The sequence below is a fragment of the Grammomys surdaster genome, unplaced genomic scaffold (assembly GCF_004785775.1).
Source record: "Grammomys surdaster isolate TR1022 unplaced genomic scaffold, NIH_TR_1.0 126059, whole genome shotgun sequence".
Classification (NCBI taxonomy): Eukaryota; Metazoa; Chordata; class Mammalia; order Rodentia; family Muridae; genus Grammomys; species Grammomys surdaster.
This window is the reverse complement of record NW_021620869.1, coordinates 5529052-5556829: the sequence shown is the minus strand read 5'-3', so window position 1 is coordinate 5556829 and position 27778 is coordinate 5529052. Positions and strand designations below refer to the sequence as shown.

Here is a 27778-nt window from a genome sequence, read left to right as displayed (position 1 = left end):
ATGTATAGCAAGATATCTTTTCTATGGTAATAGCTAAGGAAAACATCTACATGTATCCAATAAAATGCTGACCTGTTTGCAGTGATGCTGATGGACTTAACCCGTGGTACTTGTTTGGCAAAATTAGTTATAAGGAATTTATGCAATAAAATAGGCTTTCGTTATTTTCCTTTGGTACCGTAACTAGAGAGAAATCATATTAGGAATAGCTATTCGCACATTTTAGGGAATGTCTCAGCTCTTCTAATTCTGGGCTTTTAGCTTTTGAGTGTGGTCATCCTGAGAATTTAGTTAATCGGATATGCTTCACTACCACGAAGTCTAGACTAGAAAAGTGTAGTAACAGAAAGATGTACCCTACAGGAAATAATTTCAGCTTTGTGTCTCAGTAATGAGCATGTTAATTGCACCTATCTACAAGTAAGCAGGAGCTGTAGCATACAAGGCCAGGGCTCTTGCACCTGAAGAGAAGACGACTCTGGCCTTCACCTTGGGGAGAACAGCTCTCGGACAGAGATTCTGGTTACCAGAAGGGAGGGCAGCTCTCCAATGCAAATACTGGAGCAAACAGCCTCTCTCATAGGCACTTAAATCATTTGTAGCTCACTTTTTATGGTAGCATCGTGAATTAAATTCTTTTTTGGCCTGTAATTAGAGGACAGAGCAGATGGTGAAGGCCTAGCTTGAAGTGCCATGACTGTTGGAATAGCCTCTGTCGTCCAGCAGTGATGCGGGGACCCCGTTTTCTTAAGTGCCCATGTCAACTTTGGGAGCCTGGACCTGAGATGTGTTCTCTGACTGTTGCTTGAGTGAAGGCCCCAGTACAAACACAGGCGCTTTTCCAGTATATTCTGGAGTTACAGTTTGGGTTTTTATAGTTAGAATTCTGCTGTGTCTGCTTCCAGCTTGAAGCTCGGGAGCTTGGTGCTTTTTCCAGCTTCTCCTTCTCACCTAGCACACATGGAAGTTCATGGCCATCTTGGCAGTAACTGAAGCAATTAATTGTTTCGTTCTTATTAATCAGTAAGCCAAAGCCAAGAATCCCCCACACACCTTACTTAAACTCTTCTGTAAAGTTGCAACCTGTTTGTAAAGCTAGCCGGGAAACAGAATAGGTCATGAAAATGTGTCTTAAGGGGTGATTGTTGATGGATGTGCACTTGAACGCTACAGAAAGCCATCGTCTCAGAGGATGTACTTTTTTTTTTAATCAGAGCAGGCTATTTTTAATGTACTAAGCTTATAGCTTAAAAGAGGGAGTCTGTCTTTGATGTCATTTGGGGGATGAAAACATCCTCGTTCAATAGAAAAGCAGCATCTTTTTCACGCTCATTGGAGATCAGTTCAGGCAACATACTGATGCTCATTCAGATATAAATGCCATATTCACTTTGAAATGCAAATTGTTTAAAGAAAAATAGCATATGGTGGAGGTAAGTACCTTTTCAAATCAACTCTTACACTTTAGGGAGGTAAGTACAAGGAAAATTATTCTTTGGAGAGAATCTCAGGGCTTTTGACACGAGGGAGCTTGTGCTCATCAAGAAAGCAGCTAAGCACACGCACATATCCAGATCAAGGAAGAGGCGCCAGGACGTGGATTAGCATGGAAATGCGGCTGCCCCCTGCTAATCAGGCCAGCACCAGCTGATCCCGGAAGGGGGTTTTCCAGGAAATGCCCTCCCTCAGCCCTGAGCTGGCCAGGTAGCTGAGTAACCCCTGAGTTTCTCGGTAGTATTTGGGAGGAAGTTCCCAGATGAAAAGCCAAGTTGGGGCTTCAGGGACCATACTGAGAAATCAGCATCCCAGGCTGTTGAGAGCAGGGTCATGCCCGGGACTCACTGCTGGAAAGTTTCCTCTCCCTATCCCAGTTCTTGCTTTTGAAGCAGCATCTGTATTCACAAGCCCACAGGGCAGCGGCTTTTTTTTTTTTTAACTTTGTGGGGAGGGTAAATGTGACCAATACAATGTTTGTGTAAAAAGTGCAAACCCAAGCTGGGGAGGTGAGTCAGCGGATAAAAGCACCTGCCACATGACGGACAGCCTGAGTTTGATTCCCAGGACCCATATGGTGAAAGACGAGAAACAACTCTTCAAAAATTGTTCTGTGAGCTCCGCACTAGGGCAAGGATGTACGATACAAACAATCGGTTATTAAAAATTGTTTAAAAGAAGTGAAGTATTCTGAACTACAGCTGAATGCAGGTGGCCATTGCTGGTAGCCCTGAGGTCCGTCCTGTTGCTGCCTTCAGTGCACACAAGAGTGGCCCCTCTGACTTAGCATTCCATGGGTGTGACATGCCCCTTGAACCCAGTCCTGACAGCCTGAGTGGTCTTCCTTGCTGCCACCTGCCCTGTGGTTGGTCTGCTGTTCTTCCTCCTATGGAATGGAGGTCAGGGGCTCCTCCATTCTCGGTGGTATATAGGTGGTAGTTGCTGTGCTGTGCCCTTGGAAGTGGGGACAGCTGCTAACCTCTAAGGTGAGACTGTGAAGAGTGAACATCTGTGTTTGTGCTTTTGTGTACACTTGATTGGACATGTACCTGGTTGGGGGAGGGGTGAACAAAGAAGGAATATATTTAAAGAGAAGTGAACCAGACTAGAACACTCTATGGAGCTTTGTGCTGTCACAAGTCAGTGAGGTTGCCTTGTAAGAGTGTGTCCACTGCAGGCCCTGCTCACTCTCCATTTGTCCAGGGTTAGTGTGACTCCAGAGTCTAAACTCAGTGTTGCAATGTTCCAAGGGAGGCTCCAGCAGGGGGAGCCCCTTGCCCCTCAGTCTCTCTGAAGGCTTCTGTATCTAGGTTCATGAATGGGGGACCCTGGGGTTGTCTGACTCCTTCAGGTGAATTAGATTACAGGTTTGCTGAAGGTGTCCATGCCTGCTGCACAGGGCCTGAGAGTGACAAGACAAGGTATCTAAGACAAGAAAGAAATCAGGGCAAGAAAGACACAGGAGGCCCCTTCTGTCCAGCTGGTTACATGGCTAATAAGACTTGTGGGCTAGGACAATTTACAGCCCATCCCAGAAGCAGCAGTAGCCAGAGGTCAGAATTGTCACCACCCCAGGCCCAGTTCTCTCAAGATGGCATGGCACATAACATGTAATGCAGTACAGAATCTTAAACTCAGGACAGTCTTCTGTGGCAGGAGAGCAAACCAGTCACCCCTACTTTTGCCGTAGAAACTGACATTAATTACCACAGGTGGGAGAAAATTCTGCCCTTCTCTTGGGAATACATTGTCCCAGTCACCAGTTTGCTCTGCAGACACCCTTGAAGAAAAGGCAGAAAACAAGAAAGTGTTGGTAGTAACACCCACAAGATTCAGGAAAACCTGAGATCCACAGAAAGCTTCCTGTCCACAGTGGCTAGTAAGACAAAGAAGTGCAGTGAGGCCACAAGAGTGTCAGGGTGCAAGAGGAAAAGAGGCAGATGGCCTTGTCCCAGCAGACTCAGCCGCTTGGCCTCAGGGAGCAGACACTTCCTTTCCAGGCCCTTGTCTGTGACTGTATCAGAACCTACCCCAGGTCCCTCTTCCATCCTATCAAAGAGGAGACCTAGTATGACTTCCAGTGGGTGCCAGCTGTGGGGCTTCAGACTCCTTTACATCTCAAAGACCTCAACTGTATGTCACCTTCCCAGGCATACCAACAAAATGCTATCTGACAAAGTATGCATGTGATCTTTTAAGAGGTTGTTCCTCAGCTGAGACCTACCCTATACTTTTCTGCCAGGCATTCCTTAAGCTGTGGGTTGGCATGACTTTCTACAGGCTGGTAGCTTCAGCTGGGGGTGTGATTGTGTCTTACAGGACTCCTGGCATATTTGATTTGTAGCTCACTCCTGCTGACCATTGCACACTAGAAATTTTAACACTGTGTAGCGAGATCTCAGGGCATACCCTGGTCATAGCTGGTATAGTTACAGGTTTCACTAAATGTGTAAGTAACATCAGCACCAGATAGGTATAGGGTCCCTAGTCCTTCAACTTAATGATAGGGAGCAAAGCCAGCGCCACATCACTGGGCAGTGTACTTGAGCCTGGCTTTGAAGGTGTCTGAGACAGTGCTTATACACACTTCTGTCTTAAGTGGTCTTGAGGTCAAGGTCTTTAGCTCTCAGACATTCAGATAAGGACTGACTTCACAGTCCTTCACAGATAAGGACTCCTGCTTCTTGGCCTAATTAATAACTTGCCAGCATGAAGTGAATTGCCACCCAACAAGAGTCCTAGCCCTCAAGTGCTTGAAGAATAAAAGTATCTTAAGCATAGTTACTCCTTGTGTGTGTAGATATTTGCAGAAGTGTAAGTTCCTTATGTGGTGTCCTAGGCAGATTCTGCTAGATACTCCCCTGTGAACACTGTATATGGGGGAATAGTAATATTTGGGCAATTAGTGATGATTAGTGATGTTCACTTGGAAACAGAAATGGAACTACGTGTTACATGTTTGCAGGTGTATATTTTTTTAAAAATGCTTTAGATACTGCCCTAATCAGTATGACATAGCCTAGAGACAAGAGTTTTAGCTGATGGATTTCCCAGATCAGATTGGCCTGTAGGCATGTCTGTAGGGGATGTCTTGAATATTGTTTGATATAAGAGAGCCCAGCCCACTGTGGGTAGCACCATCCCCTAGGCTGTATAAGAAAGCCAACTAAGCATGCATAAGTCTATGAGCAAGTAAGCAGTCTTCCTCCATGGTTTCTGCTTCAAGCTCCTGCCCTGACTTCTCTCAGTGATGGACTGTGACCCCAATTATCAAATAAGGATTTCCTCCCCTAAGCTGCTTTTGGTTTGTGTTTTTATTATAGCAACAGATAAATTGTGCCCTGATACAGTTAGAAATGGGTATAGGTACAAAAATAATACTGAGTAAACCCTAAACATTGTATGGTTGTTCCTTATCCTGGCAAACTTACTGGAGGGTTAGAAATAGCCAGAAATGTGTATGCTGAAGATGCTTCCTGGCTCTGATAGGCAGACTCACCACTTCCAAATGTTGTGTGCAGCTTTGGACAGTGGTTTGCCTCCAGGTCTGACATCTCTCCTTATATATTTATGTTTAAAGGCAGGGCCTATTTATGGGCTTCTGAACAGTATATTGAATATAGAAATATTTCCTGGTGTTCATATCTTTTATTTTCAATTACATACCTGCATCACCCCTGAGGGTGTCTGGTTTAATGTGCTGTCATTGTTTTGAGACAAAGTCTCATTTTATACCTTGGAGCTCATGATGTAGACCAGGCTGGCATCAAACCTACAGCCAGCCATCATCTTGCCTTTGGCTCCAGAGTGCTGGGTGTATGTCACCATGCCCGACAGAGAAAACATTTTTTATTTTTTTGTGTCACAATTTGTACAAGTTGTAATTCATGTTAAAATGCAATAAATTAGTACATATGAAAAAAAAAACTTTAATCCCAGAGGAAATCAGAGCTATTGAGCTTCTGGGGATATTTCCCTCTTTATTTGGAAAACTGTTTAACTCCGAGTCATGAAACAGTAGGAACCAGTGGCAGGGGGTGAGAAGACAGCAAGGCCAGTGAATCCAGACAAATCAGGTGATGCTGCTTCCACTCATTGTGTCAGGAGCAAAGCTAGGACCACAGCTGTCAGACATTCCCATTGGCCAAGTGATGCTAGGGCCATAAATTTTAATTTTTTATTTATTGGAGACCTTTTATAATCAAAGGATAACTTGGGAGTCAGGTCTCTCCTTTCTTTATGTGGGATCAAACTCAAGCCATCAGAGAACAAATGTCTTTGTCAGCTGAACACCTTGTTAGTCCAAACCATGAGTTGTTTTGAAATGAAATCTCCAAATTTAATTCTATAAAATCGTTGCACGTAAGCAAAAATGTTATCCGTGAGCACTTCCTGGCCACTACTCCAAGCCACAGGTATAAAAGCACACAGCTCAGAATTCTACCTGCATAACTTCAGTCAGTTTAGTCTTGCCTCTGGGGTCTGGGGTTCCTGGGTAGATGAAGACTGCTGCTTATCTGCTTTCTCGAAGGAGAAAGGATAGCTAGGGCCCGTCTGGACACCTAGGTCCCCTTTGGCTCCCTGGGGACTCTCCTGCTCAGAAAGTGAGTTCTGCCAATCCCAAAGCTGCCTCATCAGCTTCATAATACTTCTGGCTCATGCTTAAATGTCATTTGACAAACAGCAGGAGGTTTGCAGTCGAGATGCGCAGCCAGGAATGCACGAACAGTCTCGTTCTGTGCGGTCTATAGCATGTACATTGTAAGAAAATCTGCCTTCATTTTCCAGCTCTTTGGCAACCCTGAGTTCATCCTTCAGACATCTCCATCTGAATGGTTTGTGCCGCTCCTTCGAGTTCAGGTGGACTTGTGGTTCTGGTGCTTGTGGTCCCTCCCCAAGGCCTGTTTCCCTAGTCAGTGATGAAGACTTGGGGAATCTTTCCTCGACTTATCAGGAAAGTCGCTTTCGAAGTGTTAGGCAGGTTGTCCTGTAGGCCCACCCTTCAGCAAGGGTTTCCAGCCTTCAGGTCACATGGGGCTGAAGATAGTTATGAATATATCCGAACATGAAGTCCCAAAGCTTTTTGTGGTTTTTTTTTTTTTTGTATTTATTATAATGTGATTATCCCATTCTCAAACTTTGTTGACGACAGTGTCAAAAGTTCAGACGCCTGTGAGTTTCTTCATTTCTGTCAAAGTGATAAAATGCCGTGACAAAAGGTGACTTCAAGGAGAAAGGGTTTGTCTTAGCTCACAGTTCTGGCTTCCACTTCGTCACTGCAGAGAAGTCAAGGCAGGAGTCCATGTGAGGAGCAGAGGGAGATGAATGTGTCCATTCTTACCACTCAGCAGACTTCATACACTCCCCTTACAGTCCAGGGCCCGAAGCCAGGGATGGAGCCGCCCAAGACCAGGCTGGCCCTTACCACAACAATTAAAGCAACCAAGACAGTCCCTCACAGATGAGGCCACCCCTCACTGATACTCTCTTCTCAGGTGATTCTAGATTTGTCAAGATGGCAGTTAAAACTAACCATCTGTGGTGGTTTGAATATGCTTGGCCCAGGGAGTGACACTATTAGGAGGTGTGGTGTGGCTTTATTGGAAGAAATGGGGGTGGGCAATAAGACCCTCCTCCTAACCATATGGAAGCCAGTCTTCTAGCAACTTTCAGATGAAGATGTAAAACTCGCAGCCCCTCCTGCGTCATGCCTGCCTGGATGCTGCCATGCTCCTGCCTTGACAATAATGGTCTAAACCTTTAAGCTAGCCTCAGTTCAATGTTGTGTACGTTGTCTTGGTCATGGGGTCTCTTCATAGCATTGCAAACCCTAAGACACACAGCTTCATTGCTAGAGAATGGACAAAGGAAGCGGTGGCTGTCATTGAGCATTGTCATGGTGGACCAGAGGATGAACAAGTTTGTTTGTAGTTTCTATGGTGTTTGGGCCTGTGGGCATAAAACGTGCAGGCAGAATCATATTGACATGTTACTCATTGGTATGAGTCTCAAAGGCTAGATGGGCTCAGAGGACCTTGAAGGCCAAAGAGTAATCTCTCCCTCATTCCCTGAGGCATGTAGCACACCCCATACATTTTATTCGTCTGAGAAGGAGCCCCCTAGCCTGTGCTGGCCTGGAACTCTCCTTGTAGGCCAGGCTGGCCTGGAGCTCACTGTTGACTTGTCTCTGCCTCCTTAGTCCTGTAGCTCTCTGTTCTGCCACACTCAGTAGTCTTCCAGGGCTTATCTTGTATCATGGCAGCCGTATCCGAAGCTTCTGTCTGCAGAGACCTCCTGGGATGGAAGTGGGAGCGAATCAGGGGAGACACGGGGGTGGGGTGGTGGCTTTTTTGTAAATAAGAGCCTGGATGGGTAGATTTATGGCATCAAGGTGCCTAGGAAAAGTGAACCCAAGAAAAGGGAGGGTCCAGAGCTGGTGGGAGAATGATGCCAGCAGGGAAGCAGCCAGCTAGCCTAAAGCAGACTCAGAGAACAGCCTCAGAACTGACTACCCAGCTCTCCCTGCCCTCAGTCCTGTACACCCCTGCCCTGCTCTTCTCCCTGCTCTACTCCTCTAGGAGCAGTGGGCGCTGCTCATCTAGCTGGTCCCCAGCAGAACAGCCTGGCAGAGAGCAGAGCTATAGAAACAGCACAGCAGCCACAGCCTACCAGAGCCACAGCTCTGTTCCCTGTGGAGGGAGCCCCTCAACCACTCTGGAGGGTGCTGCCTCTGCACTATGGGAATGAGTTTACCAAGAGGCAGCTTCAGGGTGGCCTCAGAAGAGGCATGTGAAGAGTCCTGGCAGCTGTGTGTAGTGTCTCCTTGGTAACAGCAGCCCCTCTCCAGCTGCTAGGAGGTGTGAGGCAAGAACAGGCTCTTGTTATTCACGGCACTGTTCCCTAGAACATGGGCCTCAGAATATTGCTGTTCCTTCCCAGGGTGTTAAGACAGTCCTGTGCCTTCAGAACATGACAGCTGGGGGAGGCTGGCCCTGAGGCTTTGAACACCACACACACACACACACACACACGCCAACACCCCCACACATAGACACAAACTTTGAAGCACCTGGCCCATCTGTCTGTTGGGATGCAGAGCTTTGCTTACAGTTGTGGTTGTGTCTAGATTCTACATTGAATGCTGGTCTCAGTTAAGAGTTTGAAGGCCCACTCAGACTCATGGAACCTGAGTATCCAGAAAGCAGGGTCAGGTTGTCAGGGACTCTGCAGTCTGTACACTCTCAAGCCTGCTGCTCTGTTCCCTGATGCCACTCTGAACAGGAAGGTCTGTGGTCCTTGGCTCTTCCCTTTCCTGTCACTTCTGGGTTTTGGTCTGGACTCGCAGGTGGTTTCCCCTCTGAAATTCAAACCACACTCAGTTCAGACAACAGCAGAGAACCCGTCTTCTGTTACAGGATCTGTTATAGGATCTGTTATAGGATCATCTAGGCGTGTGAGGACATTAGCATACTGGGTTTTAGTTGATAAAGAGTGAACCCTAAGTACAAGCAGCCCCGGTCCACGATCTGTAGCCCCAGGCTGAAGAACTCTGGAGGACCCAGCTCACACTGGCCCTCAGGGTCCTGGCTGTAGTTACAGTGTGACCAGTGGACTGTTCGTTAAGCTGTCAGTCAGACAAGCTTCTTCAGGTGTTCTGTCACAGCGAAGGAACAGATAGTGAGCAGTCTTTACTTAGCACACTGTGGTGTTCTGCTCCGTACTGCCTCTCACCAAACAACTAAGTTAATGGTGTGTGTATGCATGTGTGTGCGTGTGTTCACACACGTGTGCAGATGCATGAGAATTCATATTCTTTCAGCCTTACCCCTTATCCATCAAAGTCAGAAGCCTGATTTTTAAAGCCTCTGCTTGGCCAGACTTGGTCACTACTGACGGGCCGCTCTAGGAAAACATTCCCCTGAAACAGTTGTGAACCAAAACTTTGAGGAAAGTTCAAAACTAGGGAGGCAGTAGCTGGGCCTGGTGATGCACGCCGTCTCTGTGAGTTTGCTGTCAGCTCTTCTACATAGTGATTTCCTGCACAGCTGGGGCTATGTAGAAAGATCGTGTCTTAAAAAACAAACAAAAAGCAAAACAGTATCTCCAAAGAGCCACCTGTCTCTCCCTAACAAACCCATTCACAAGCTGTGGACATGGTTTGCTAACTAAGCCTTAGAGAAAAGCAGCTAATGACTTTAAGTCTAAAATTGGTGTGAGCAGATAATCATGTGTTTTGATGTTGAGCAACTGACTCAAATCATCTTGCCTATGAAAGAACTATCTTCCTTCACAGCCCCCATGAGCTCTGAAGCCACCAGGTGACTTTTTTGTTCTTCAGAACCTTTACATGGTCAGTAGTGAGGGTTTCCACCAAGGTGCCTCTCTGTTGATTATAAGGGACAGTTGTCCTATGAGCAGCGTCCCCTGGTAACAGACAGTTGACACCCGCTGGATGAGCCTATGTGGGTAGGTTGGCATGACCAACCTCCCATGGTCCTCTTTTTGTCCTGTGGTGTGGGTCGTTCCGTTCTCACTGGTTCTCTTGTCTTCAGAGATTGTAGCAGGGCTACTTGTCTTTGGAATGGATTTATGGGCAGTTGCCAGCAGTCTTTCTTTACACTCGCTCAGTGAGGCACCATTAGGGCTCACAGTGCCCTTTTCTTCCTCATGATCTCATGCTGTATGAGGCTTCCTTACCAGACTAGGCAGGATGACAGCGACGTGCAAGGGACAGATACTTGTGCCAGCGTGAAGCCCCACAGATGAGGTCGTGCTGGCTTCTGTGGTCTGCAGTCCGCCGTGGTGTTCACCTCACTTGTTTATTCCTAGGGAATGTCACTAGTGCGTCTGGGTCTCAGCTGGCAAGCGGCATCAGCCTGGTCTCCTTCAACAGCCGACCTGATGGCATGCACCAGCGCTCCTACTCAGTCTCCAGTGCCGACCAGTGGAGTGACGCTACAGTCATTGCAAACTCAGCCATCAGCAGTGGTAAGAGGGGGCACAAACTGCGGCCATCTCCAGGTCCTCTGTGAAAGCCAGGGGCTGGGTTCAATGCCCAGGGTGCCCATGCTCCACTGGGAGCATGGTGCCATGGGCTGCTGTGACAGTGGCAGGCATGTCTCACCAGTCATCTGTGAGCACTTTGTCCTTGATCTCATCTACATGCCATCATCCATCTGTTCTTTGCTCAGGGTGTAGGCCTTGAATCCTCTTCACTGGTCAGATCTAAAAATGGAGGCTGCAGATGGGACAGGTGTCTTAACTGTGGCTATGTAACAGGGACATAGTAAAGTTGAAAAGGGGTGTTAGATGTTACACCCCAGTCTTCCGCCCTACCAGGATCGCTGGCATCGCCATCCGCACGTATTTTGTACTGTTTAGTCAATTCATCTGCCTCTCAGTCTTCAGGATTCCTGGTGTAGTTTCTAAGTTCTGGGGAATCCCCTCTATCATCTCTCCTAGATTTCCACATTTTTTGACAAGTGCAGCCTGCTTCTTAGGGGACAGATTGGCACCCTGGAAACTGCCTTTGATGTTTGTGTGGCAGCATGAATTCTGCAGCATGCCCCGTGTACTGGCTGCTGCAGCTTGCTTTGCCTGTGGCGTTCTGTCTGTGGCCTGCTCACCGGTATTTAAGGGAATTCCCACTGTTGTATGTAATCTATCAGACAAGGGTTTGAGAGTCATTTTAGCATAATTTGTTCTAATTAAAAGATTCCACGTCAGGTCTTCCCTGTGGACCCACCAGCTGCTGCAGCAGGACGCTTGCTTTGGGTAAACACCATCTTACTTCTGTATGTTAAACAGCGCTCCAGCAGACGAGAACAAACAAATGTTTTCGATCAAGTCTTCTCAAAACCGAGAGAGAAGCCAGGTCAGGAAAGGTGATCTGAACAGACACCTGGATTTGAACAGAGGGATGTCTGACAGACAATTCCCAGGAGTTGGCTAGAAGGGCAGAAGCCCAGGGTGTTCCCTGACACTAGGGCAGGCACCATGTGCCATCTCCCACAGAGAGAGATGTCCCACTGTCCCACCTTTACTGCACAGATCATCTGGGGCCAGCCCCAATTCCCACCATCTTTAAGGAGCACAGGAACACAGAGTCCTATGGGACACATAAGTAAAATGTGTGTAAGTGCATTATATGGCGTTTTATCACACAAACATTCCCCTGTGGTGGTCCATGACAGCAACCAAAGAAAGAAGCCCGAGGAGGGCTTTTCATCAGTTTTCTTCTTACTTAGTTGACACAAGACCCTTCTTTTTGTAATCCCTTTATCTACCACCTAACCCACACACACACACACACAAACACACTCACAGGCCCACCTCTAGTCTGTATGTCAGGGGCGGCAGCAGCTAGCCCAGTGGCAGCCATGCAGACAGAGCCTGAAGCTTTAGGATTTATGTCCACCTGCACTGTGAAGGGCTTATCTTCTGGCCCAGCACCAGAAGTCTCTTTTCTCTGCCCTGTCCTCCACCCTAAATTAAGATTTAGGCTTCAGAGAACTTTTGAATCTTTCCCCCTTTGACACACAGGTACCCCTGGGGCATCTGCCTCTAGGCAGCTGTGAGCCACTCCTAATTAGATAGATAACTTTGTAGTGGGTAAAACTGGGAGGCAGGAGGCACTAGCTAAATTAAGAGGAGAAGGCAAGAGGAACCCATTCTGTGAGATGGAATGCCCCAGTGCTCTATGGCTATTACTGTTGTGTGGCTTTACATTTAAATACCTGAGGTTTAAAATTAAACGTCTAATAGAATTTGGCATTGCTAACATGAGCCCAGCATCTGCCCTCAGAGAAAAATCTAGACAGCTCTGTTCAGGGTTTCAAATTGCTGTCTGCTGGCTTTGGAGCAGCAGCAGGGGTTGGATCCCTCTTCCACTAAGTACCACATGCTGCTGTGTAATTTTTTAAACATGGAGTATATTCGTCTTGGACTTCTGCACTGGAAAAGGCTGTTCCAGTAGTACATGAAAAATTAATTTTTTTACATTTTTCCTCACTCTCCTAAGTGTTTGACAGAAGTAATTTTTGCAGCAAGAGAGAATAAAAAACTGGTGGCTGTAAATTCCTGTCCTGGAACCTCTTGTGTAGATTCTTTATGGACCCAGAATTGATCTACACGTCAGATCCTGTTGTGGTCTGAACTGTTTATCACCGTAATGACAGTAGTGAGCCCGAGAACACCAACTTATAATCCTGGGTGAAAGAAATTGGTGTTTGCAGTCAATGAAAGGAGCTTAGCATTATTGATAGATTCAGAACAATTATCTCTGCAACAACTATTGGCTGAGGGTTCCTTGACTCTTACTGGGAGCCTTTGATTTTTTATTTTTTAGTAATCATCTTCTTATGAGTAATTTTCTCTGGAAGTGTTAGGCAGGAGTGAGCATTCCTGCTTCGAGCAGGGGGCCCTGGAGGGCCATCTATAGCAAGCTTGGTTGTCATAGCATACCTCAAGGCAAAGTGTTTGTTTTAGATGCATCACCTCCATGCCAAGGGCAAGAGCCAGTCACATACACATACACATACACATACACACACACACACACACACACACACACACACACACCTACCTGCATTAGTCTTCCAGTGTTCTGGAGTGTCTGGCCCAGTCTGCCACTCCCCCACAACCAACACTCATACCCACACCATCCCTTGCAAGTGCCAGCCTCCCGGTGGCCTCGGCTGTGGCTGTTACTATAGCAGCAGTACTCTCAAACCCCCACCCCCTCCAGCTGTCGGGTTGTCCTGATAGCTCCACCCTTTCACAGATTGCTTCAGTCCAACAGTTTATCTTCTGCCTCAATGACTGGCTGCCATGGTGAATACATTTCTTCATATGACTCTTCAGTGCTCTGCCGCTCCCTTCAGGCTCCCTGGCTTTTGCAGCTGTGGCGGTGTTAAGCACAAACACCATTTGGTCTTTTATGTTTCTGTGGGGAAGTCATATCTGACGACTGTGTGCGTGTACTTGTACCTGTGAACCTGCATGAGTGGGTCGGGGGCATGGGAGTCCTGTGTGTGGGCTCCTATTATTTGCCTTCCTGCCAGGACCTGCGGTTGTTATAACACAGTGAGTCCTGATATGGAAGTACTTGAGTTTTGCTAATTTTCAAGTACTTTTCCCATTGTGGAAGTATTTTGCTCTTTTAATATGCTGTATAGCTCTGGTAATTGTCTGCACTTTGTTTTGTTGTTATGGCTTCTACTGTGCCCCATCCAAGAAGGGTCAGCAACTCTGCATTTGAGAGCAGGATGACTCCAGAAATTACACTGTCCCTATGGGCCCAAGGATAAGAACTATGTTTTGCTTTAATTTGTTGGTTTTGAGTATTTGTTTTTGAGCTTTGCTGTTTTGTTTTGGGGTATTGTGCTGGCAATTCTAGAATCTGACCAGCAGGTGGTGGTAATGGGACAGTGCTGGGCTTTGATCTTTATGCACCTTTAAATGGGGGAGGGTTAAAGTGTGTTTCTTGCCTCATACCTGACATTCTCTGAGAACTGTGACTCCCTAAGACCACACCCTTAATAAGTGTCCACATTCACACAGGTCTTTCTTACGTCCTTTCCCTTTGTGGTTTTGTTTTTCTAAGGCAGGACTCACATAGAGTTAAGATGTAGTATCATACAAATTACCTGTCTCTTTTTTAAAAAGAAATACAAGGTGTTTTCTCCCATGAATCCTGAGCACTCCCCATCAGTCCCTCCCAAAGCCTCCTGCATTGGAGAACCATCCCCTGCTTAGTCAACCTTCCGCCCCTGTGCTCTCATGGCTCAAAGCCTGGCACTCCTGTGTAAGCCACTGCAGGGCAGGGGGCTGCTCCATACACCACTCGAGGCGGCCTCATTAGAAGGATGACCCAGGCTCCCTTCTCTGCATGTGGTTTGAGAGAAAGCAGAAGCTTCCTGGGTAGCCAGCCACAGGGGGAAGGGTGGATTTCTTTCCCTCCTGATCAGAATGCTATGACTTTGTACTCTGCCTCCTCGGTTCCTGGCTATCAGCTATTTCCAGCAGTAGCTGCCGACCCAGAAGAAGTAGGGCAACCACATGTCACCCCAGTCACTAGGACACGGAGCAGTGACTTTTATGCCTGAAGGCCAGCAGGGTTCTTACCACCACCAGGCTGAAGTCTAGGAATGTTCAAAACAGATGGCCAATGCCATGGGTCATTATAGGCCCCTTCCTCGGAATCTTCTAGACCTCTGGTTCTCTTCCAGGAGTTTTTTAATCCTTACAGAAGGAACAGCCATTGATGGCTGGGGCATTCTTGGTAGTAACAGTGGTTGGGGAAGGAGAATCTGATGATAATAACCAGAGATGGGGATTAGAGCCCCACCCACAGAAGAGCTTCATGAGCAGGAGTTGGCTGAACCCACACAGCAGTAGTGCCTCGGCCTGAGCTCCTTCTAAGCAGCTGCTTCCCCAGGAATCAGAATTCTTCCAAGGAAATGGAACGCAGCTTCCTTTTTTTGGAAAGTCACTTCAGGACCTTGTCTTCAGTCTCAGCTCTACACAGCTTCTCCCAAAGCTACACCAGCAATCTCGGTGGGATCAGGAGCTCACTGGCAGTCCAGTTGCCACCACCAATAGGCTCAGAGCATGGCCTTGACTGAACACTTGACACTACTTGACAAGGCCTCCTAGTTAGGCTTACTGTTGCTATGATGAAACTCCATAGCCAAAGCAACTTGGAAAGGAAGGGGGTTGTTTGGCTTAGATATCATGGGTCACAGTCCATTAATGGAAGCCAAGGCAAGAGTTTAAACTGGACAGGAACTTGGAGGCAGGGGCTGATGCAGAGGAAGACTAGCGTAGGCTTCTTTCAAGATGCAGACATGGATGTAAAGGGCATCTACTGTAACCAATGAAGAGACATCAGGCTGGACCCACATCTGCTTTCTGATCGTCCTTCACTGCTTCCCTTTGCCAGTTGGCTTGCCTGCACTGAGGATGTTGTATGGGGTGGAGAAACCACTATAATCAAGGCTTGGGGAGTCCCTGAGCAAGGAGAGGGCTGGCCTGGGCAGCCTGTGCCTGCTGCTACTGCTACAAGGAGCAGAGGGTGTGAGCCTTGGCTGTCAGCTAATCCTCAGTCTCCAGGCTTGAGCTGAAAATGGGTCAGAAGTTAGAACTAAAGGCCTGAGTTCTGGTTCAACAAGCCTCATATAGGAACAGCTGAAGGGGGCTCCAAGTGCCGACAAGGGACCAAGCACAGCTTGTCTGCAGGATGCTGGCCCACTGGGCCCCTTTGCAGAATTGTATTTCCAGCATGGTTTTGGCAAATTGGAATGTATTAAGAGCAGAAAGCAGAAAACAGACAGCAGGAGGCAGGAGGGCTTCAAAACTGTCTCCAGCTGATAGGATAGTAAAAGACGGAGGCGGGGCCTTACATGGAGGCTGCAACTTTCTCTTTGCCCTTGCCTCAGAAACCCACCCTTCCTGCTGTACAGAATGTCCCTCAGTCTGCCTGTGCACTGCCATCTTGAATTCTGTTTAAAACTACCTAAGTCACAGGTGGAGCATTTGGAAAACTGAGTCAGGGAGATTGCCAAGTTTCAGACCAACATGGGCTAGCAACGTGAGGCCCAGTTTCTAAAAACATAACTACCAAGTGCTAGGATAGCAGTTAGAGATGTGATTCGTGTGGGTTGAGATAGACCCCCAATGGCATGGTCCCTAGTGCTTTCGAACTCGTGCCCATTTGTGCAGCCTGAGTGGAGAGAGTGTCAACTGAGCACTGGCTAGCAAACATTCTCTGCTATTTCCTGACTAAAGCAAAAGCTGCAGTGTGACCCTCTGTCTCTCTCTTGGAGCTGTGACAGACATCCTCCTTCGATGGACTGTGACTGAACCCGCATAAACCTTTCTCCCCTAAGTCGTTTTGGCAGAATATCTTATCACGGCAACAGGAGAGACTAAGACAGTGAGTCGTGAGTAAAACCAGAGGCAAGTTCGGTGCACATCTGTCTAGGTGACCTGTATTTCACTTCTGCCATTTCTGCCCTTTGTCCCACAAGTGCTTGTTGACATTTTACTGTGTCACCCCACCACCCTGGGCCCGGGACTGAAATGGGAGCCACACAATTCCAGAGTCTCTTCAAGATGTTGAGAGATAGATAATCAATGAAGAGACAAATTGAAATGTATTTGTCAAATGAGGAGAACATGAGAGTAGGCAGAGGATGTCTTCCTGACCGGGCTCTCCTGCATGTGTCGGTTTCTAAGCATGCTTTTACTGCCCATGACACACCATTTGTTCCTTCAACAGATTCAAACTATCCTCTGACCTGGTGCCTTTGCTTGAATCCTCAACTCATCAGAAATATTTAGAGAAAAGTGTGTATCTCTATTGAACAGGTATAGACTTGTCATTGTTGCCAAAGGATAGCGTGTGTGTACTTGGCGTTTGTTCTGTATTGGGTATTGAATGGTCTATAGAGGGCTTCAGATACATGGGAGGATGTGTATAAGTTCTTTCCATATGAGGGACTTGAGCATCCATTGTTTGTGATATCCAAGAGGGCTCTAGCACCAATCCTTTCCCGATACCAAGGGGAGATTCCAGCAGTAAGCACATTACCATGTGCAGTGAGGCCCAGCAATACATGGTCAGTGGTCCCTAAGAAGAGAGACATGTCACATGTGCCTCAGTGCTGGCAGGACCTCTTTAACCTTTCGAGCATGTTGTGTATACATAAGGGTTGTACAGTGGCTTAGACATGACACAAAAAAAAAAAATCCTTGGAACTCAGTGGTGGGCGTCGAGGCAACAGATAGAGGTGAAGCACAAAGGGCTCCCAACAGGGTCCTGATACAGCAGTAGTGTGCCCATGTGGAGTGGTAGACCAGGGCAGGAACAGCAGGGCAGTTTGTCTGGTCTCCCATCATTTTTCCTGGACTCTATCCAGTACCACCATGACACAACTTGTGCTGTCCCTCAGTCCCCACTTTAGGAGCTGTCTTAGGGTGACTATTGCCGTAATGAAACACTGTGACTAAAGCAACTTGGGACAGAAATGGATTATTTGGTTTACCCTTCCTCACTGTTCATCATTGAAGGAAGTCAGGAGAGGCACTCAAACCTGGAGGCAGGAGCTGATGCAGAGGCCATGGAGGGGTGCTGCTTGCTGGCTTTGCTCCCCATAGCTTGCTCAGCCCACTTTCTTATAAAACTCAGGACCACCAGCCCAGGGTGATAGCACCCACCATGGGCTGGGCCCTCCGACATCAATCACTAATTAAGAAAATGTTGTACACTGTAGAGTCTGCAGGCTTGCATACAGCCTGATCTTAAGGAGGCATTTTGTCAGTTAAGGCTCCCTCCTCCCCGATGACTCCAGCTTGTGTCAAGTTGACACAAATTTGGGGTTGACTTTAGTTTAGAATGCTCCATGTTTCAGCCTCCATTATAGGTTGGTGGGAAAGCATAAGCGACATGTTGGGTGCATGGGTTACCAAGGTCAAAGAAGACGGGGTGATTTGTCATGCATACCTGACACAGTTTTGTCCGATTGTTGGATGCTGCTCATAGACCTGGAAAATGCTCACTTGTGATTTCTGTGGTTTTGGTCAGAAATCCAGCAGTGTCAGAAGCTTTAATCCTACCCTCTCCCGCAGCCAGCAGCTGTTTGGTCTCGTGTGTGTGTGTGTGTGTGTGTGTGTGTGTGTGTGTGTGTGCGTGCGTGCGTGCGGGCTGGGAATGGCCTCTGGTTTTATGAAATCTCAGTGTCCACTCCAGTGACACGTTTCCTTCAGTAACTCCATACCTCTAGGTCTTTCTAAATGGAGACAACAAGTGGGGACCAAGTATTCAGAGTCCCAAGACATGCCAGGGACATCTTACTCAAACCACCATACGCTGCAATGCTAGAACTTTTTTCTTTAATATTTATGGCTGTTCTGCCTTGCATATATAACTATATATAAAGGCCAGAAGAAGTTGTTGGATCCCTTAGGGTTGGAATTAAAGACAGCTATTAGTTGCCATGTAGCTGCTGGGAATTGAACCTATAGCCTCTGGAAGAGTGGCTAGTGCTCTTAACTACTGCTCCAGCCCTCAGAGTTTTGAATTCCAAGCGCATACCACCACACTTGGTTTTTTGGTTTTTTGGTTTTCTGAACATGAGTTTAGAGACTTGAACTCGGGTCTTCACACATGTGTGGCAAACGCTACCAACCCAGCTCTCTCTCCAGCCCATGGTAATATCCAATAGGTTTTCAGCCTTTCCTTGCTCCCTGCATTAGAAACTGTAAATACATAGAGACCTTAAGGGCATCTGGTAAAATCAGGTGGGAAGACGGAAGATGGAAGTGAGCCCGAAGGAAGAGCAGTTAGGAAAGCCACATGGTCCACTCGGGGCCAGCGTCAGGTCCGCTGCATGCGCCTCCGTGTGTGTTTATATTCTGTAGCGTTGCATTCTTAAACTTTGGTCACTGGGCGTATTTTATGCTAAATCTCTGCCTGATTATCTGACAGATAAGATTATTAACAGAAAGTGTTATTAATATTAATTACACAATGATACTAAAAATTTTATATGGCAGAAGCAGATGGTTATTTAAAACGAGTTGAGTTTTAGCCTTTTTATGAAGAAGCATTTAAACATATTTAGTTATAAATGCTATTTTAATTGATATGTTATTTCTACAGTGGGGGCTTTAAAATCCTACTGCAGTTGCAGAGAAGGGTTTCTGTGTATAGTGCAGTCTCTTAAAGCGTCCACTTACTTGCAGAAAAGGAATCCTAATGCCATTTCAAAGACAGGGCTGGGGAGGGCTTTATATGAACAGACCTTGTGGGTATCACAGCTGCTGATAGTTCAAGAATCCAGCTCCAGCGTGTGACCAGCTGTCCAAGGCATTTGTCATGATAACTGCAGTCTGGATTATCTTCTCTAGGTAGGCATGGTATCATTATTTTTTTTTAACTTTTTCAATCCTTTTCTGGATTCTGCCCATAGCTGAGGTAAGCGCAGAAGCTGAGAAGTGTTTCCTACAGATGGAGCAGAATTCCTTCAGAAGCATCAGAAAGCCAAGCCTGATTTCTCAGGACTAGAAACTCTGCTTTAAGCCAGCTGGTGGCCCTTTTGTCTGGCATCCATTTTATATTAATGCACCAGGTGAAGTAAGCCACACCCCCAAGCCTCACCCTGACTCTACCCTAGCTAGGACTGCAGCCCCAGGCCTTTCTCCAGCATGTTAGCTGGCTGGAGTCCAGAGATTTGTTTCTCCAAGTGATCAGATGTGTCTTCAATATGAGCAGGCTCATACTTGCATGCATGGTGTCTCTGGGGTTTCCCTAAGAAATGCATGTTAACGTATAACTGTAAGAACCGTAGTCATAGCACAGCAGTCAGGGAGTCCCAGGCATGACAGCGTGTAGTTACTCACTCACCCAGACCTTGTCTCCAAGATCTTACTCTCAGCAGTGAGCAGAGGCTGAGCATGTCCAGTGGGTCTCCCTTCGGTGCCCACTTTTCATATAAAGCCTGGAAACCCGGCATGCTTTGCAGTATCAGCAAATTTGATCTTGTTTTTGTTTTTGCATTTTCTTCTGCTGCTCGTGAAGAACCAAATACAACCAGCTCATCCAGTGGCCTAAATCCTCCTGGAGGAACCAGCAGAAGCTGCCGGTCCCTAGTCTCAGCTTGTTTGTTCAGTCCCTTGACAGTCACAGCACCAGGATTCAGGATTCGGGGTCTCTGTTCCCAAAGAATGGAAAGTTCTGCTGGAAAAGATAAAAGATAATGACGTCTTTTGCCTGAAAGAAGGTGTCCCAGGGTCTGGAACTAGAAAGCCCGCTTGGTGGGGTGAAGCTGCAGCTAAGTGAGAGCTTTTGCCTCATACAGATGAGGCCCTGCATCCAGTCCTCACTGCCATAGAGGGTGAGGAATTAGATGAAAGGATGACACCTATTTCCTCCGGCTTCGTAGCCATGATCCAATTGGGAGACACTAAAAATAGCCAGAAACTGTTCGCCTGGAACTGAGGTGTTCTGCAAGTCAGAATCTCCCCGACTGTGAATCCTTTTCACTGCTGTGATCAAATTCATGACAAAAGCAACTGAAGAACACAGGGGTTATTTGGGCCCAGTGTTCTAGGGTACAGGCCATCGTGGTGGGGAAGGTGTGGTGGCAGGACTGTGAGGCAGCTAGTCACATGGCAACTGCAGTCAGGAAGCAGAGAGATGAATGCTGTTTGATTGCTTCTCAGCCCGAGGTCCTCAACCCATGGAACAATGCTGTGCACAGTTAGGGTGTATCTTCACACCTCAACCTAATCTAGAATCAGTATTTACAGATGTATTCAAAGGTCTGGGTGATTCTAACCTGTGTCAGTTTGACAATACTAAGCATCACCGTACAGGTCTATGCCGGATTTTGAGAACGTGGAACATAGTGTGGACAGCTGCATCTGCTCTGGGTTGTGGTCCTGGTGTACCTGGATAACTCTGGAGTAAGAAACTCCTGGTACCTGGCCCAGATCACTCCTCTGGGAAAAGTTTTCTCACCTGTTGGTAACTGACCCTCCTACTCGGCAAGACGGCTCAGGCTGTCAATCAACAGGAAGCTGGGAACACCAAACTACAGGATGTAGTGAGGAGGTCTGAATAGTGAGAGAAAATGAGCAATGGTCTGAAGCCTTGTGCAATAGTGGTGAGTGGAGGAGAGTAGTGCAGCCTAGGAGAGGGCTCCAGTCATAGAAACAGTGCAGTGTGTGCAAGCAGGTGGAGAGGAGGTCCTCCCAGGCTGAGGAGGCATCAGGTAGTTGCTGCTTTTAACCTCCCCCTGGGGGATCAAAGGCAGCGGTAGGGGAGAGGAATGGGAATGAGGCATGCTTTGATGGGTAGCATCCAGATCCCACCTCTGCTGCACCCACTCCTGACCCTGCTGCCAGCCACAGCGGGCTGGAGCTTTAGCTTAAGGAAAAAGAAGGAAATGTCAGTTATTATGTTTTGGAACACAATCTTATCTTTTCGTTTGATTTTAAAGCAATTTTCCCAAAGATCAGGTCTGACTGAAGTGTATTGACAAAATTTTAGCCATGATGAAGAAAATGCTTCAAACCCCAAGAAGTCTGACCCTGGTTCTTGGAGCACTTTGATGGATCTTTCTTTCTCTCTTTCTTTCCTAGAACAAAGCTCAAATTCCAAAATCCATGTTAGGAATTCCGCCATGAGGTTTACTGGATCAAGTGAAGTCTGCTCTGGGGTTTGGTTTGCTTTTGCTTTTAGAGGCTCAGCATGAATGCTAAATTAATCATCGTTCTTTGTCAGAAGTGGTATTACCCTTATTTTTCTTCCCTGTACAATAGTAATTAGACCCAAAACCTTGCACATGGGAGGTTATTCCCCATGATTGCACTCCACCCCACCACATCCTGGTTATTAAACATTGGTGTCAGTCTTAGGGACTATCTCCCTATTATTTTTCAGACATATTTTTATTTTCTCTGTGTGGGTGTGTGCCTCACATGTGCGAGAGCCCACAGAAGCTGATAGAGGGCATGAGACCCTTTGCGGCTGGAGTTACAGGTGGTTGTGAGCTACATGTGGGTGTGGGAACTGAACTCAGGTTCCCCTGAAGAGCAGGACATCTTCTTGACTCCGGAGCCATGTCTTAGACGACTTCTGTCTCCTCATTTCTTATTTTGGGGTGGAAGAGACAACAGGACACACTTGTCTGATGTACTGAATCATCTCAGGAACTTGCGCTCTATCCAGCAGCTCAGATCAAGGCTGCTCATCTTCTCACGGGCTCTGCATTGGGTGTGTTTGATGTAAGTGGGCCAGCATACCAGATGACAACATTGCCACACCAAACTGTCAGTGCACACTGACCCTCATGTCCCCATGCCCTGCCTCTCTATTCTAGGGTGTGTGCTCTTGCAGCATCAGAGTCAGAGCCAGAGGTAGACTCACCTGGCTCTTCCTCAGGCTCCAAGCCTTGCCACCAACCTGTGAGAAATAAGAAAGAGTTGTTAGCAAAATTCAAAGAATGGGGAGCTCAGAAGCCGTCACTAAAGTCTCCGCCTACTCATTTCTTAATCTCATAGGACAAATTTTCAAAATGTAGGTGGCATGTTTGAAGTATGCCTTTATCAAATGTGTTTATATCATTCAAAGACAGTTTCTGTTGAAAGTGGGTGTGTTGCCAAGTGATATAAACAATGAAACTTTGAAGAGCCCCTGCATCTTTGCATCAGCCTATCACACTGAAGAATAGAGTCGCAATGGTCCGTGAGAGTGTTTCATTACAAAATTTTTGATTTGTTTAGGTGGAATCTCACTGTGGCATGGCTGCCATCCCCCTGACTCAGCTCCCAGGGCATCAGGATTGCAGGCACAGGGCTGTATATCTAGTTTCTGGGTTTTTTTTTTTTTTTGGTTTGTTTGTTTTGTTTTGTTTTCCAACTGATAATTTTCATTTGGTTTTGTTCTACTAACTTTCCCAGGTCCAAGACAGAGCTGCTCTGTATATCTATACATGCGTGTGTACACACACGGTGGGGGTGGGCAGAGGGGTGTCTCTGTTATTCAGTAATTCTCTGGTATTCCCACACATACCCTTCCTGAGTATCATCAATGCTGTGGTTCTTTAAGGCTGAGCCTCCCTGCCTTGTCCCACGATCCACCCACTCTTATTGCTACAGCTACAGGGCTGTCTGTTCAGGGTCACTATAGATTAATTCCAAAAGGAACCAAAAACCTTCAAAGCATTCCCCATCAGCAGAGATTGAAGGGCAGGGGTGTCCTGTCCCACTGGGTATCCTCTATCCCTTGACTGAGCCAATTGTCAGAGCGCAGGTGTGGCAGACAGGATGGGGAACGGAGACTCTCTTTTAAGTAGCCAGGCCTTCGTTTTGAGGCACCGGACACCATGATGTTATCTCTGTCTTCTCTGTCTACAGTATGCCACCCCCTCAACAAAGGCTTGGGAACCACGGAGCTCCCTCTGCATGACCCACCCACCTGCCTCCTGTTTAAGAGGAATCACACAGGGTTTTCAAAACTCATAGATGTTGACAAAGTGATGTTTCCTTGAGTATCAACAAGGGGAGGGTGGGTTTTACAAATTAGCATTTGATTTCATTTCTTAAAAAATACCCTGGTGTTTTCCTCAGTTAGCTTCAAACAAAACAAAAGGTTATATGCAACCCCCAAGGGAAAATAAGTTATAATTTATCATCATAATATGTTGGCAATTTATTCCCCATATTACTCTGACTGTAAAGACATGGAGGCAGATTTATCAACTGGTAGTTAAGAAGCCTTGGGTTTTATGTTCACCTGGGAGTCTACTACATATATACTGGGTATATTGATATTTTCTGCAAAGACTTGAATTTGTTCTTCATGCTGCACGTGTGTGTGTGTGTGTGTGTGTGTGTGTGTGTGTGTGTGTGTGTGTTCCGTGTATATGTGTGCGTACACGTGTGGAGACCAGGGTTTGAAGCTGAGTGTCTTCCTTGATCATTTTCCATCATGTGTTTTGAGACAAAGTCTCTCACTGGTGCTAGAGCTGGCCAGCTTGGCTCAACTGGCTGGCCCACAAGCTCCTGCAATCGTCTGTCTCTGAACCCGTAGTGCTAAGGTTACAGACATGTACCATCACACTCAGCTGGGACATAAGGATGGGGGGGTCTGAGCCCAGGTCCTCATGCTCACAAGGCAGGCCATCTCAGCAGCCCCTGGCATGTTTTGTTTCTTTGTTTCTTTTTTATTATTAAACATCTATCCAGTGTTTGATGTCTTCTGTACACCAGTCACATTAAATAAAATTAAAAGTAAAGCAGGCTGGGGAGTCGGGGGTCTAGCTCAGTGGCTAAAAGCACTAGTTACTTTTCCAGAGAACACAGGTTTGGTTCCTGCCACTAATCTGTAAGTCCAGCTCCAGGGGATCTGATGACCCATTTCTGACTTCCTCAGACACCAAGCACACATACACATGGTACACAGACACGTAAATACAAACAAAACACCTATAGACATAAATAAATCTGTATGGAAACATAAAGTGGGTAGGGGAAGAGAGACAGTCATAGAAGGTAAGACCAAGGCAGAACCAAAGAGAGGTGGCTCCCACCCCCATGGCTGCTAGAACTGGGTGGTCAGTCTCACAGTGAGTCACACAGCTTTAGTCATGGCATTTCTGAAAGTAAATCGTCCAAGAGCCTCTCTAGCAGTTACCAAGACTTTCCCTATGAAATGGCCACTCTTTAGTATAATCAGTGTCTGTTTGGTGACAGCTCTGGTTGGGACATCTTGAGGTTAACCCTGCTGGATGGTGGTCATCAGAGAGTGCTGTCTGTAGGTGTTGCATAGTCTTCAGGACTGAGGGAGGCTGCACTGTAGTGTTGTCACCCCTAATCATCCCAGCTCTCCCCAAACTCAGGCTTCAGTTCAGTAGGCAACAGGCTTGCTAATGCAGGCTGTGTATGGATTATACTGTTCCCCAGAACCTCTGAGATGCAGGCTAGAGTTCCTGTTTTATATGCTGTGGGTATTATGGAGAGCCTGACTGGTGAGAGAGTCTGTTGACCCATTCCATCGGGTACTTCACTGGCCACATGGCAGAAGGCCCATGTGTTGCTACTTCTTCTGGTGTGTTTGGGGGCAGGAGGGGTCCTTCTGGCCCAGGCAGAGAAGAGAACAGGTGAAACAGATCCAGAGCAGGAGTCGAGGACTTCCTATTTCACATGGGAAGAAATTAAAATTAAACTGGGTGTTGTAACCATGGCAACATAGCCCAGGGCCAGCCTGGATTTTGAACTGCATCTCTTACTGCCCTTATTTTGGAACCATGTCACGTGTCAGTCTGACTGTCCCCCAAAAATCATTGGTGGGGAGAGCTCTGAGTTTCTCGAACCAGTCTAGTAGTGTGTGTCCAGTGCTCTGTAAGAACCTATTTTCATGAATTCATGTCTTAAAGAGTTACCTGATGATTAAATACACAGAAGTGTTGATTCATGACTTAAAACTGAAGCCTGTGTAAGCAGTAGCAAATAGTCACGCCAACCAAGGCCTGCGAGCTGCCAATGAGAAAAAGAATGAGCCACATTGCCTGCGGTTTTGACATGTAACCCTGAATCAGCTTGAGTCCTTTCTAGGCCTTTGTTTCTGTATGTCAGGTCCATGCAAAGCTGCAGGACATCCGAAGGTGGGAGGTTGAGAGGCTGGGCTGCAAGGAAGCAGCTGCATCGGCGTATTTGCATATTTGGCAAGTTTTGCACAGAACTAGAGACTGGACATCTTCAGGACCCTGGACAGGGACATCCCAGGCCTAGCATTCTAAAACCAGCCCTCCTTCTGCAGCATCTGGGAACGCCACTTCTTTCTTCCTTGTGACTTTTTATAGAAACAGCTAAGTTTCCGAAAGGGAGTGGAATCGTGCTATCAAAGAGCAATCATACATCTAATTACCTTCTGGAGTTTTCTCCGTGTAGATGTGCCTGGTCTCTCCCCAGCTGGTTCAGCCAGGGCAGCCCTCCTTGGGAAACAGACTCTTTGTAATTTAGCAGCTGTAAGCACCAAACTTGAAAAATGGCTGTGGCTGATTATGTAAAAAGAGATGAGTCTGGAAGGGAATGGGAATCTCTTGAAATGATTTCATTTCTACCTCCCTGCCCTGCTCAGCCTGCCTTTCCAAGTACACTAGATTAATTTAAACTTTGTGCAGCTTGCATTCAGCTAAAAATCAACTAGAGAACAGTTTGATTTTTGACCCTTAAATATCAAATCCTGACTAACATAGCCAGTTGCTTTCCTCTGTAGCACAGGCTTACCCCAGCTTCCTTGGACAGTCCATGTCCCCTGATCACTGTGTGTCCTCTGAATCAGGGGATGCTGTTTTGGTTCCCTTCTGTCTTTATGCTGAGGGTACATTCCCCAAAGCCTCTGGTTATGAGCAAGACCCAAGAGAAATGCAGGAATCCTCGGAATGCAAGAACCACGTGATGCGGTGGGGCTCTAACACAGGAAGCAGCAAAGTGTAGGATCCCGTGACAGATAAGCTGGCCCCCAGCAGGAAGAGCCATTGGCCTGCCTCTGTATGGAGCCTCAGGCTGGCAGGTGGTCTAGGTGGGGCTGCCACTTCACTCTCTACCCTAAATCCAGTCTGATGCCCAAGATTGGTGCCGACCCGTGCCCAAGCATCCCATAAACTACTTCCACAATCTTCCTACACTCCAAAGTGGAATTGTTTTCCTTGCAATTCTTATTTAACTTCTTCATGGTGTTTAACACAATGGCCTTCCCCCATGCCTTAAAATCTACTTCTTTTTAGGTGAAATTCATATAAAGTACTTACTCATTTGAAGTGTAACTTAATAGTTTCTAACATAGCCACAGGTCTCTGCAACCTCTCCTAAGTCACCTTCAGAACATGTTCACTACCTGAGAAGAGAAACCCTGGACCCTAAATAGTGAACCCAGTTTGTGTTTTTTTAAGGTTTATAGTGAACCCAGTTTGTGCCTTTTTAAAGGGCTTTATGAACGTATTTGGTCATGAGAGCTTCATCTAGCTGGCGATCAGTTCTCTTAAATCCCAACTTCCTGTGCGGAGCCCGAGGTGTAATTGAAAGTGGCCAGGGAAGGAATTATTCTCCCCTGGACCCTCTTTCGGAGCTGGCCCCTCCTATTGTGCGCCTTCCCTCCCCGTTTTTTGTAACTCCATCTGACACTGTGTTGTCTTTTCCTTTCCCCCAACACCTGTCATCTTCCTCACCCCCCGCCGTGTCCCTCTGCCCCTTCTGACATTGTATACCCCTGCGTGCGCTGAAAAAGGAAGCACACAATAATGGCAGTCTCTGAAACATCTTCAGAGATGGGAGTGAAGTCAGCCTCCTCCCGCTGCAAGCTCCGTCAAAAGCTCCGTGCTCAGGGCGATGGTTTGAACTTCACTTCACACTCACCTTTTAACAGGGACCCGGGATGTTGTGATTTCCTCCAATGGCAAAGGTGGCCTCTTCTTTATTTACCAGCCGACACATCCCTCTGAGCCTCAGAAGGGACAGAGGCCCTATTAAAGATCCAAATGAGTCTCCCATTGTTGACCTTGGATCAAAGCAAGTGGCCTTTAATTTTCTACTTCCCACAATGACTTGCTGTTGAGTTTGTGGAAGGCCTTAGCCCTCAGCGGTTCCCTCTGGCAGTGCCAAATGGCTCCGTCTTTGAAAATCCTGAATTCTTTTAATACAGGGGGGAAAAAAAACCTAAAAGATTTTAGCAATGTGTTGTACCTAACACAGCCAAAGAAGTGAAGGTACCTGTGGA

General features: G+C 46.9%; 1 protein-coding gene across 5 annotated transcripts in view; it reads left to right on the top strand.

The window, feature by feature from the left end:
• Agap1 (ArfGAP with GTPase domain, ankyrin repeat and PH domain 1) overlaps positions 1 to 27778 on the top strand; it is a 436006-nt gene that overhangs the window by 298937 nt on the left and 109291 nt on the right. For 3 of the 5 annotated variants that reach the window (XM_028755316.1, XM_028755319.1, XM_028755320.1), the window contains exon 12: positions 10324 to 10482. The exons of the other annotated variants lie outside the window; for them this stretch is intronic. In XM_028755316.1, the coding sequence (XP_028611149.1) occupies positions 10324 to 10482 (159 nt within the window). The remainder of the gene's footprint in view (positions 1 to 10323; positions 10483 to 27778) is intronic. 5 annotated transcript variants of the gene reach the window in all.